Consider the following 13,624-nt stretch of genomic DNA (forward strand, 5'->3'; position numbering starts at 1 on the left):
TTGGACTTAGGAAATAAAACAAGTAATTAAACATCCCATCTGCAACTTAATTTGTAAATGGTTCAAATTGTGAACAATTGGAGAACTGGGTAAACCGGTACAGACGCTCTGTCTACTTTTTCTGCATCTTTTAAGTTGAAAGTCCAAGGTTTTTTTTAATGGACTGTGTTTTGTGGTATGAAGTAGCAGCTAGTTTTCTGAGAAGAGATTCCTCCATCAGATCAGTTTTGCTCTCCCAAACAACAAAAAGAATCAAACATATTGACATTGAGTCAATCCCAACTAAGAGCGACTCTATGGGATTCCATCGTTTCCAAAGCTGTAACCCTTTCAGAAGCAGATCACCATGACATCTTTCTCTCCTGAAGCAGCTAGTGAGCTAAAACCACCAACTTATCAGTTAGCAGCCACCAGGACTCCTTTATACTAATGCAGTCATTCATAATCAATTAAAATACCAATTAGATACTCTAAATATCTTAGAGGCAGAAATTACCAACAGGAGTGACATACAGAATAAAATGTAAATCAACCCTCAAGCAAATTCACAGAAGTACCTGCATGCCATAGCAAATTCCAAGGACAGGTTTGCCGATAGTGAATATTGCTGGGTCAAACCAGGGAGCATCTTCTGCATACACAGAATTAGGTCCTCCAGAGATGATAATAGCACTGTGGGTTTAAGAAAGAGTCAGTAAACAATGGCAATAATGTTGATTTTTTACAACGTCTAAGTCCTCTTCTCTTGTACCACCACTGAGAAAGACACAAATACATATTCAGTGATTTTGTTATATTTTTGGTATACTGAACAAATCGAGGTTCTAACACACCTAATTCATACCTTCCTACAAAACTTAATTGCTTCTACTCTGCAATACTGTACTGTCTGAAAGTCTATCAATTCAAATGTCACTTCTAAATATGTAAATATAAACTTCCAAATATGTAACTATCAATGTTTATATCAGGGAAGGTTGGCATGTATTTGTTGAAAATGTTTTCTCCATCAATAGAGAAATGGCAGTTCTGAAGGGAGATAAGGAAATGCAGTTCTTTTAGGAGCCTAGGATATTGTGTTAAGTAAAACAAGTCACATAAGGATGACATGGAGAAATTCTAAAGGTTCAGATGGCTCAAAGTAAAATACCCTACAACAAAGGATTGCAGAATGTGAACTACAGATGACCTAACTTTGCCTGTTTAAAATCTGTTTAACACAATACCCACAAAAGGTAACCAACATCGATTTTGCTCCATATGCCTGAGAACTCAGGCCAGTACCTTAGCTACATTACAATTTACAGAGCATTTTAATAAGTCCAACTACTATTATAAAAGAAGTTACAAATTTGAGGCCTATCTTCATCATCTGGCCACTTTGTCCTTACTAAAAGAAACATTTTCTTATTAATGATTTCATATAAAAATTGAGATTTCTGCATTTTCCTAAAGGGAAAAAAGGGGAGAGGACCTAGCAACAAGGAACCTTCACTCCTACCTGGAACCCTCATGAGCTCTGGCACTCTCAGACTGCACAGCCTCTCCAGTTTGCCATACATTCCCACTCACACGATATAGGCATACCTGTATGTCCATTTACTAAACTTATTCTATGTGCTGTCAAAATAGTTCTAACTCACACTGACCCTATAGTTTCCAACAGGCTGCGGGTTTGAGTTGCTGACCTTACAGTTATCAGTCCTACAAGTAAGGTACTCTCAAATTCTAACTCAACTTCTCCAAGAAACTAAACCAAACCCACTGCCATCAAGTAGATTCAAATTCACAGAGAACCTTGTTGGAAAAGAGCAGAACTTCTCCCTAAGGTTTCTACGACTGTAAATTTTTGTGGGAGCTATCAGCCTCATCTTTCTCCTACAGAGTGACTGATGGGTTTGAACCATCGACCTGCACTTAGTAGTCCAATGCTTAATCTAGTATACCACCAAGACTCCTTTATTCAACTTAAGGTACCTCATAATCAATTTCAGTTTAAGAGTTTGAAGGACTCCTGACTTATGTTTCTCAAAGAAAATGCATTTCAAGTTCTAATCAAATCTACTTACTTACAAATTTGGATTACAACTCACCTTTTAATTATTGGTTACCTAACTTAACAACAACAAGAATCATGATAAACAGAGAAAAGATTGAAGCTGTCAAAGACTTCATTTTGCTTGCATCTACAATCAACACTCATGCAACCAGCAGTCAGGACATCAAATGACATATTACATTACACAAATGTGCTGCACAAAACCTACCTCTTTAAAGTGTTCAAGAGCAAAGATGTTGGTTTGAAGACCAAGATACTCCTGACCCAAGCCATAGTACTTTCAATGGCTACATATGCATGTGAAAGATGAACAGTGAAATGAGAAGACTGTAGACAAATTGATGCATTTGAATTATGGTTTTGGCAAAGAATATTGAAAGCACCATGGACTAACAAAAGAACAAACAAAAATCTGTCTTGAAAGAACTGCAGCCAGAATGTGGAGATTTGTCTTTCATACTCTGGACATGTTGTCAAAGAGGAACCAGTCCCTGGAGAAGGACATCAAGCTTAATAAAGAGGTTGTTGTTGTTATTAAGTGACCTCTGGTCAGTTCAACTCACAGACAGACTGCACGGGGTTTCTGAGGAGCAGCTAGTGAATTTGAACCACTAACCTTATGGTTGGCAGTTCAGAACTTATCTACAGCTCCACACCAGGACTCCTAATACTCTTAGTACTATTAAAAAGGAAATGTGGTCTGACTGCTATTGTTGTTTTGTTGTCACTGATTCATAGCGACACTATATATGGTTGCCAAGGAATGGCTGGTGGGTCTGAGCCACTGTCACTGCATTTAACAGTTCAGTGCTAGTGCCATACCAGGACTCATGATAGGAGTGCTGTTGTCATTAGGTGTCACTGAGTCAGTTCCAAGTCATAGGGATCCTGTGAGCAACAGAACAGTCCTGCACCATCCTCACAATGGTTGTTACGGTTGTGCCCATTATTGCTTCCACTGTGCCAGTCCATCTAGTGAGGAATCTTCCTCCACTTTACCAAGCATGACATCTATCTTCAGGGACTGGTTCCTCCTGTTAATATGTCCAAAGTATGAGAAAGCAAAGTCTTACCATCCTGGCTTCTAAGGAGCATCTGACTGTACTTCTTCCAATACAGATTTATTTGTTCTTGTATTCTTCTGGCAGTGCATGATATTTCTAATACTCCTCTCCAACACAGCTCAACTGCATCAATTCTTCTATGATCTTCCTTATTCATTGCCCAACTTTCACATACATACGAAGCTACTAGAAATACCATGGCTTGTGTCAGGTGCATCTTGGACTTCAAAATGACAGCTTTGTTCTTTAACATTTTAAAGAGGTCTTGTGCAACAGATATGATTTCTTGACAGATAAATCCATCCCACAGCTCTTCTAGTCTTCAGTTATTAGTGTCTAATTCATCAAATCTGTGCTTGAGATGATCTCTAAATCCAGGTGGGGTATGTTCATGGTCATATTTTGGCTCTCGTGGAATTGGTTTAATTTTCTTCATCATCAGTCTGAACTTGCACATGAGCAACTGACAGTCTGATCCATAATCTGCCCTTGACCAGCTCTTGGCTGATGATATGGAGTTGTTCGCCCGTCTCTTTGCTATGAGTCGGTATTGACTCAATGGGACCTAACAACAACAACAACTTCCCACAAATGTAGTCAATTTTAATTCTGTGTATTCCATTTAGTGAGGTCCATGTGTCTAGTCATTTTTTATGTTGTTTTAAAAAGCTACTGGCAATGAATAAGTCACTGGTCTTGCAAAATTCTATCATGTGATCCCCAGCATCATTTTCAATATGAAGGCTGTATTTGCCAACTACTAATCCTTCTGTTTCAAACCTTTACATTCCAACCACCAGGAATTATCAACACATCTTGACTAAATGTATGATCAACTTCAGACTGAAAAAGTTGGCAATATTCTTCAACTTCATCATTACTGGCTTTAGTGGGTGCGTGAAACTGAATAATTGTTGTTATTTTCTGTCAATTCGATTCCGACTCACAGCAACACTGCAGGGCAGAGTAGAACTGCCCCATAAGGTTTCCAAGGCTGTAATATTTATGAAGTTGACTGGAACATCTTTCTTCCACAGGGTGACTGATGGGTTTGGACCGCCACCTTTCTATTAGCAGTAGAGTGCTTTAAGTACTGAGCCAGCAAGGTTCCCATGGAAAGCTAACTGTTGATAAGTGCCATCAAATCAGTTTCAACTCCTAGCAAGCCTGTATAGGGTTTCAGGGGAGCAACTGGTAAATTTAAACCACCGATCTTGCAAGTCCAGCATGTTAACGTGTAGCACCACATCATGACTCCATATAGAAAGTCATGCTGTTATTGTTAAGTGCTGCTGAGTCAATTTCTACTAATAGTGACGCTGTATATGGTTTCCAAGGAGCAGCTGGTGAGTTTTAACTATGGACTTAATGGATCAAATCAACTTTCTCTATACCATAAATTAATTCAAAGACAACCATTTAGTTAGTATTAGATATGAACTGTACCGAAGTGTTCCAACTTACATACAAATTATATTTAAAGATTTAAGAATGAAAAGTTCATAATAAAGGAACTGCCTCTACTCCCTTACTACAGAAATGAAATTGTAGGCTCAAGCAGGGCTTAGAAACTGGATCAGGTACAAGCAAAGTGACCAAAAAAACCCCATAAATTTAAAAAAACGGACTTCCACTACCAAGTTATTTGACTACCTGTGCTGAAATATTCAAGGGGGTTAGTTTTCTAGGGTTTTTTTGTTTGTTTGTTTGACTGGCATTTGTTTCTTTGGGGGATAGGGGAGGATGGTAGAGTTTGGATTTGACAAAGATCAGATTCCTTTCACAGTTCCTTGATCCTTCTAAGGTTGGTTCTCACTAGTGAATCAAAACAGATGAACTGAGTAAACAATAGTGGCACACATCCTACTCTAGAATTCTATATTTTAAGAGACAACTTTTTTGTTTTTTTGGAAGTTTTTATTGTAAACTGAGTGATAATTTACATGGGGGAACATCAGTTTTACACTAATCATTTCATTGCAATGATTACAGTCTCCTCTGTGCATCATCGTTCAACAGTATTTGCTTCTTTCTATTCCCTCTGTTTTTTTTTATTTTGGGGATGTACACAAAACATTCAGGAATATACAATAATTTAAATAAACAAAGGTCACATTCTGCAAGCCTGCCTCCTGGCCACCAGCACCTGGCTGGCAGCACACAGCCTTTCTCTTTCCATGATCCAGAGTCCTCAGCTGCTCTATTTAAGAGACAACTATTTTTATGTTAATCTTAAAACTGTTGGTGTTTTGATTGTTAAAATGCTGCAGAAAGGAGTACTGAAATGAGTTTCAACTCATACTGACCCTGTGAGTTTGGGTTTTTAAAGGAAGCAGCTGGTGGGTTTGAACCACTGACCTTGCAGTTAGCAGTCCAGTTCATATCCTATACTGCCACACCAGGATTCCATCCTAAACTAGAACACAGTTCATTTTGAACTTTTTTTTCGTTTCCAATTTACTGTATTTCAGAACAAAGAAATTATAGAATAAAATGTATGTGTATGAACTCGAGAAAATTTCTTTTACATTTATTTTTCCAATGGGAAAAAAGTTCAGTTTTATAAAAAAATAAACAAAAACAAAAAACTATACTCTCATAGCAACCCTGCACAGGCTTTCTGAGGCTGTGATTCTTCATAAGAGTAGAACGCCTCATCTTTCTCCCATGGAACAGCTGGTACCTTCGAACTGCTGATCTTGAGGTTAGCAGCCTGACTCGTAACCACTACGCTATCAGAGAGCATGTCTAAAATTAGGGTTCAAGAGTCAGTTAAAGAGGAAGGTAGAATCTCCATTGAGTAGTATCCAATCTGTAGTCTGGGCGGAGCTAATGAAAGGAGATGGGATAGGTCCCTTTTGGTACAATGGTGAATAATTGTTATCAGAACTGACTGCGAGGGTTGGAAATGTAAAGGTGGACATTTTGTAGCAAAAGGAGGGGAGTGATTGACTCTGCAGTCCAGGAGCGGAAGTCCCTAGAACCATCAAGGGAGAAGAGCGGAGTGCGAGACCCTACCCAGAGAAGCAGTGACGCAGAGATGGAGGCAGAGATGATGATGTGGAGAGATGGAGTGGCCAGGGACTCTAGACCCAGAGAGGGAGACAGGCTTGTAGGGTATACCCTTTGGTTGGTTGATGATGCATGGAGGAGAATGTAACCATGGCAATGAAACGATATACGATAGGATGAATGTAAAGCTAATGTTCTCCCATGTAAAAACTAATACATAATTCACAAAAAAACATAAAAAAAAAAGTCAGTTAAAGATAGAAACTGAAGTTGCTTATTTCTGCTAAGCATCTTAAATAAAGAACATGAATTCCATGAGAAGATAGAGCTTTCATCAGAAATGTCTGTTAAAAGAACCACCTCTGCATATACTGGTTACTATTTTGACTTGTTCTAAAACCACAGGCTGTGGAATTAGGAAAATTCTATGTTAAGGTAAGTCTCTTGCTTCCCAGTCATGGACTCCTGGTGTGGCACTTTAGGATCAGCAATGGACTGCAAACCACAAAGTCAGCCAGCAGTTCAAACCCAGCAGCTATTCCTCAGAAACCCTATACAGGGTCACTATGAGCTGGAACCAACTCAACAACACTTAAAAATAACAACTGAAGTTCCTGTATATTTTCTTTTGATTGAAAGCTATGGGATGAATGAATTAAATGATAATTAATAGCTATATATAACTCCAGTAAATATGCAAAATACTCAAATATTAAGTTCTTATTGCTATTCAATTAAAATTATGGTAACTTTCTGAAGTGACAGGTTCCATTTCTTTCTTCTTTTTTTTTTTAAATTAGAGCCCAGGAGCAATTTCTTACATTCACAGTTAAATAGCTTACTTTCACACAAAAAATTCAGTATTCAAGCAAATAAATAATAAAATAACACATAATTTAAGCTTAGTGTGTTCAAAAAATTTTTGTGTAAAGCCTACCGGAACCCTTGCTCTTTGATAGCAAATGCTGGTGTTTCCAAAGGGAAGATTTCAGACTGCACAAACAGCTCCCTCACTCTTCGGTCTATGACTTTCCCATACTGAGCACCAGCATCCAGAATGACAACAGCTCCTTCATAGTGATGAAGGCCATCCTTAAGGTCTCCGCCAGCATTTTCCAGCTGAAAATAATCCAACAAATAGGTTCTTAATTATGAAACTCAGAATTTTTTTTTTTAATAATAGATTACTATTTACTCTCAAACCATAGAAACAAAGAGTATTAACTTAGGACTTTTTAAGTTACCAATTCAAAACACTCCTTTCAAAAGGAAGATGTTAATATATACCCACATAGTTAAACAATTAATTCAATAAGCACTACCATTTATTGACTAGGTTAGTTATATAGACAGACAGAACCATATATGTGGTACTGAGTAGTACATGTGCATTACCTAATTAACAGAATGAACATATGAACTAATTTTCCCAAAAGAGATTCCTGGTTTATACCTGCTAATCTGGCATTATTAATAGTGTCCCCTTTCAATCCTGAAAGTGTCCCAGTTCAGACAATAAATTATACAGCTGTCCTACTCTCATACAGTCCCAAAAGAGAAGTACTAATGAGGACACTAAATGTTTTATTTTTGCTATTGCTGTTAAGTGTCGTCCAATTGGTTCCAACTCATAGCAATCATGTATAGGGTTTCCAATCATGCTAAGGGGTCTGAACTGCAGACCCTGTGACTGGCAGTCCAGTGCTTATCCCACTACAAATTGACCATACTGAACTTTTTCTACTATCTGAGGAAAATGATAAAACATATTCATCTAATCCAAACCCACCGATTTTTGTTTCTCCCGTCATGTACACTGATAACTTTTCTTTAAAACAATTTGACAAAATATAAAATTTTAAATTATGGGTGTTGAAAAATTTACTTGGAACAGGCTTCAAAATAATGCAAGAGGGAGTGTTGTTATTAAGTACCATCGAGTCTGTTCCAACTCATAGCATCCCTGTATAGGGTTTCCAAGGAGCAACTGTTGAGTTTGAACTGCCGAAGCTGCAATTCAAAACGACCTTGCAGTCCAGCACATTAACCCACGGTGCCACACGAGGTGTGTATAAATCAAACAAAGCTGGTCGTGTATTACTGAATCACAGAAGTTGGAGAAGTATACCATACAAAATTAGTCTATTTTGTTTTATTATTTTAAATTTTAAGTTCATAATGAAAATTTTTTTAAATATATGTTCACCCCCTCAATATACAGGGTAAGCAGGGATGGGAAACTTGGACACTGGCTACCCAAAATGGGGGTGCTACAAAGGCAAGAAGTGACTAGCTTACAAGCTTTCAAGAGGGAGCCTAGATCAAGAGGGTGCAGAGGAAGGTAGAATCTCCATTGATTAATATCCAATCTGTCTCCGAGGAGCTGATGAAAGGAGATGGGGATAGCATTCATGTGACACAATAGTGAATAAAGAGAGAGAGAGGGAAAAAAAAAAAAAATAGATAGATAGTTATTGTTGTTAAGTGCCATCGAGTCGGTTCTGACCCATAGAGACCCTGAACAGGGTTTCCGAGGCTGTAAATCTTTACGGGAGCAGAAAGCCTCATCTTTCTCCCGTGGAGCAGCTGGTAGTTTCGAACTGCTTACCTTGCAGTTCACAGCCCAATTCGTAACCACTTCACTACCAGAGCTCTAGATAGACAGATAGATAGATAGATAGATAGATAGATAGATAGATAGATAGATAGATAGATGGATATATATATAGATATATATACACACATACATACATACATACATACATACATACATACATACACACACACACACTCCACGGCACATAACCACCACCATATATAAAAATATATATATGGAGTCTTGGTGTGGTGCTGTGGGTTAATGCGCCAGACTGCAAAGCCATTTGAACTTCAAGGTTCATATGCACACATATGAAAAAGAAAAGTATGTATGACTGTAAATGAACTGAGTGATGAGACTACAGGTGATTTTTTTCTCTAGATGTAAAACTTACCTTTTCATACTTAAGTAGCCAACTCTTTTCGTCCATCTCCATTTACCTACTAAAAATGAATGAACTGCAGACCTTGCCTAAGATACCATTATCACTACAACCACCCACCATAAAGAAAATGCAATAATGGTAGCTAACTACAAATGAGGTTTATAAAAGTGACCTAACCACAGGCCAGAAACACTCAAATCACAAAAAGGAAAGTTTTAATCATATGGCTGGCTATTCAACAATCTGGAAAAATCGAATCAAACACACACGCAGCTTAGAGAATGTTATTAGTACAAGAAATACGAAAGCAGTCTCCTTTCAAAACTGCCATTAGTCTTATCACACACACATATACACACATTCCCTATCGGGCTGCGAACCTTAAGGTCAGCGGTTCGAAACTACCAGCCGCTTCCCGGGAGAAAGATGAGGCTTTCTACTCCCGTAAAGATTCACACCCTCGGAAACCCTGTACAGGGTCGCTATGGGTCGGAACCGACTCGATGGCACTTAACATCACAATATTGTATAAATTTCGAGGACTCAAAAACATCAACTTCATAATTTTTGCTAAATCCAAGTATAACCACAGCAACATTAGTGTCTGGAGAGTATAGCATCAAATCTGTTTTTGAGATGGTCTCTAAATTCAGATGGGGTATGCTTAAGGATCATGTGTTAGATCTCGTGAAATTTTTTTCCCATTTTTTTTTAAGCTTCAGCCTGAGCTTGAATGTGAGCAATTGATTGTGCAATAGTAAGTCCCTAGACTTGTTTTGGCGTACGATACTGAACTTTTTCACTGTCTCTTCCCACAGATGTAGTCCATTTGATTCTTCATCTGGTGAGGTTCATATGTATAGTCATTTTTTATATTATTTAAGAAAGGTATTTGCTACCATAAAGGGGAGAGTAGTTTAATTGAACATTCCAGGAAAAGAAGACCCTAGGACCACCAAGGGAGAAGTGCGTGAGCAGAATGTGGGACTCTATTCACCAAAGCAGCAACACCAAAAATGGAGACAGAGATGAGGACATGGAGCGATAGAGCAGCTGAGGATTCTATTCTCAGGAAAGAGAAAGGCTGTGTGCACAGGAGGGCAGGAGGCAGGCTTGTAGAATGTGTCCTTGGGTTGTTTAAATGATTGTATATTCCTGAATGTTTTAGTATACATTAATTTAAAAAAAAAAAAAAAAAAAGAGGGAATTAGAAGCAAATACTGTTGAATGATGCATGTTGGGGATTGTAATCACTTCAATGAAACATTAAAAGCTTTTTAAAAAAGTATTTTCAATGCAGATATATTGGTCTTATAAAATTCTATCATGCCATCTCCAGCATCAGTTCAATCACCAATGCTGTTTTCCAACTACTGATCCTTCCTCTTTATTCCCAACCTTCACATTCCCATCACCAATTAATAACACATCTTGATTGCATGTTTGATCTATTTCAAACTAAATAAGTTGGTAATATTTAATATTCTTCTATTTCATCATTACTGGCTTCCATGGTTTGTGCATAAATTTTAATAATAGTGGTATTAACTGGTCTTCCTTGTTTTTGTTGTTATTATTAAGTGCTATGGAGTCGGTTCCAACTCATAGAGACCCTGTTATGGGGTTTCCAAGGAGCAGCTGGTGGTTTGAACCACTGACCCTGTGGTTAGCAATCCAGTGTTTATCCTACTTTATAACACTAGGAGAGTGGTCTTCCTTGTAGGCATATTTATAATATACTATCACAGATAGCATTGTACTTCAGGAAGATAGATCTTGAAATGTTCTTTTTGATGATGACTGCTATGCATTCTTCTTGAATTTGTTCATTTCTGACATAGTAAACCATATGACTGTCAGATTCAAACTAGCTAATACTAGTCTATTTCAGCTCACTAATTCCTAGGATATCTATCTTTATGCATTGCATTGCATTTTGCCAACTTCCAATTTTTCTAGATTCATACTTCATACATTCCATCAGCTGTGCCCCATCAGCAAATGAAAGCTCCGAAAGCTTTGCTCCATCCATATCATGGGTTATGTGTTGGACTGCAAAGTCGGTTTGAACCGGAAGGTCACCGGTTCAAGCTCACCAACTGCTCCTTGGAAACCCTTTACTAGGTCACTATGAGTTGTAATCGACTCGACGGCACTAACAACTCTTACTTTGAGATGTCAGCTCTTCCCTAGTAGTATTTTAAGTGCCTTCCAACCTAAGAGGCACCTCTTTCAGCATTATACCTGACCATGTCCACTGATATTTCATAAGGTTTTCAGGGGCTAAGCATTCAGAAGTAGTCTGCCTCTTCTTCCTAATCTGTCTCAGTCTGAAAGCTTCATTGAAACTTGTCCACCATGAGTGACCCTGCTAGTATTTAAAATCCCAGTGGCATAGCTTCCAGCACTACAGCAACATAAAAGCCACCACAGTATGACAAACTGACATACTTGCTATACCTAATGGTGTGACTGGACAAGCGTAATCCTTCACACTTTTGTCAGCAGCCTATTTTAAAACTTTATGAAGGACTTAGTTCTGGTTATTATCTGAAATCTTTCAGTTGACACCTTCTGCTAAGCTCAAGAAGTATTTATGTCAAAAATTCACAATGAAACTTTGGACATGTTATCAGGACAGACTAGTACCTGGAGAAGGACGTCATGCTTTGTAAAGTAGAGGTTCAATGAAAAAGAGGAAGAAGCTCAATGAGATGGATTGACCCAGTGACTGTAACAATGAGTTCAAATATAACAATTGTGACGATGCTGCAGGACTGGGTAGTACATTGTTCTGCTGTACAATGGATTGCTACGAGTCGGGCTACACCACACCGAACAATAGCATACTACTAGGTACCTTTTTTAACATTCAAATTTAGCAGTCTGGTAAACCATTTACACATACTTTTTATAACTATACACCTTCTGTTTCAATTGACAAAATGTCAGCTTCTATTGTATAAAATATTATATCACAACCAATTCCAAGAATATTTTTTAATTTCATAAGAATTTTGTTTATACCATGACCCTTTGTACCACCAAGTATGAATGAACAGTACCATAAAATCATATCTATCATCAAAAAAAAATTCACAATGAAGAAACCTGAAATATTAACTATGAACCTTAAGGGGAAGTGAATTTATACTTCTGATTAGCCTTGTTTCTCATGGTTCCTTCAAAGTCATTCCAAATCCTATTCTATCTTACCTACTGTAAGATGCCAATAGCATCTTTCAATTTTAAGTGGGCAGCATTCCTGAGCATAATGAACAGTCTGATTTACTATCTAAATCAGTAAATTTTAAAAACAATTCAGTCTGGATTAAAGACTCTGATACTAGTTTTTAGCAGCCATTTCAGACAGCCAGTCACCCTCACCTCCCCACAACAAATACAAACATATATATACACCAAAACCATAAAAGCACCAGAGGAATTCCATCTTTTCAGGTAAACTAAGTCTAGTTCTAATGGGTTTGCTCTGTACAATAAGAACACTTGGTAAGATTATAAAGCCACAAATCAGTATCGGCTTTCTCTTCAAATTGGAGGGAAAAATCAATTCAGCCCAGGGTCACAATTTCTAACATCAATTTTGAAACATTTTGTAATTTGTGTTTTAATTAATCTAAAATACAACTTTCTAGAAAAATTCAGGCAATATGTTTTTGGTTGATACAATACTATAATTATGTCACCTGTTCTAAAATTAAAATAAGAAAATTTGGCACTGCTAGCTAAAAAAACAATCAAGTACAAGCTCTTTACCTCATGATCTTTAAATTCCTCTAAGCTTTATTATAGTTGGCTTTCCCATTCAATAAAAAGCATTAGCCAACTGAAGAATACTACTATCATTTTATGCCAGCCTATATGCCAAATCTAGAGTCCTGGTGTGACACTGTGAGTTAATGTACTACACCACAAGGTCAATTTGAAATGCAAGGCAGGAGGTTCAAATTCACCAGCTGCTCCTTGGAAAACCTATGCAGGGTCACTATGGGTCGGAATCGACTCGATGGCACTTAACAACAAACATTCAGTAATAACTGTTAATATACTATTAAAATACTAAAAGTTCTGAAATATGTTTAGTCTGATTAATTCTGTTCATTAAACTCCTCATAGTTTATTTCAAGTTTTGTCGCTGTTTTTTTTTTAATATTGACCTTTAGTTGTCCTGAGAGACTTTCCATTTGTATTGTGACCAATATCTCTTCTGAATAGAGATGAATATTCTTAAAAAAAAAAAATCAGCAAGCCAAATCCAGCAACATTAAAGAAAAAAACTAAATACCATTAACTGAGATTTACCTCAGTAGTGCAAGTTGGTTTAATATAAAATATAAATATAAAAATTGCCAACAGATCAAGTGGCAAAAACATAGGCTCATCTCATTAGACACAAAAAAAGTCTATGACAAAATTCAACATCCCATTATAAAAATATTCAGTAGAACCTTCCTCCATTGTTGGTTGTTGTTAACTGTCATCAA

The 13,624-nt window shown here is 37.4% G+C and overlaps 1 protein-coding gene across 2 annotated transcripts in view; it reads right to left on the reverse strand.

Annotated features, from left to right (window-relative positions):
* GMPS (guanine monphosphate synthase) overlaps positions 1 to 13,624 on the reverse strand; it is a 79,469-nt gene that overhangs the window by 46,224 nt on the left and 19,621 nt on the right. Inside the window, exons 2-3 of one of the 2 annotated variants that reach the window (XM_006867951.1) lie at positions 7,073 to 7,254; positions 558 to 672 (exon numbers count right to left, since the gene is read on the reverse strand). The exons of the other annotated variant lie outside the window; for it this stretch is intronic. Coding sequence (XP_006868013.1) covers positions 558 to 672; positions 7,073 to 7,254 — 297 coding nt within the window. The remainder of the gene's footprint in view (positions 1 to 557; positions 673 to 7,072; positions 7,255 to 13,624) is intronic. 2 annotated transcript variants of the gene reach the window in all.

Source organism: Chrysochloris asiatica, unplaced genomic scaffold (assembly GCF_000296735.1).
Source record: "Chrysochloris asiatica unplaced genomic scaffold, ChrAsi1.0 scaffold00113, whole genome shotgun sequence".
NCBI lineage: Eukaryota > Metazoa > Chordata > Mammalia > Afrosoricida > Chrysochloridae > Chrysochloris > Chrysochloris asiatica.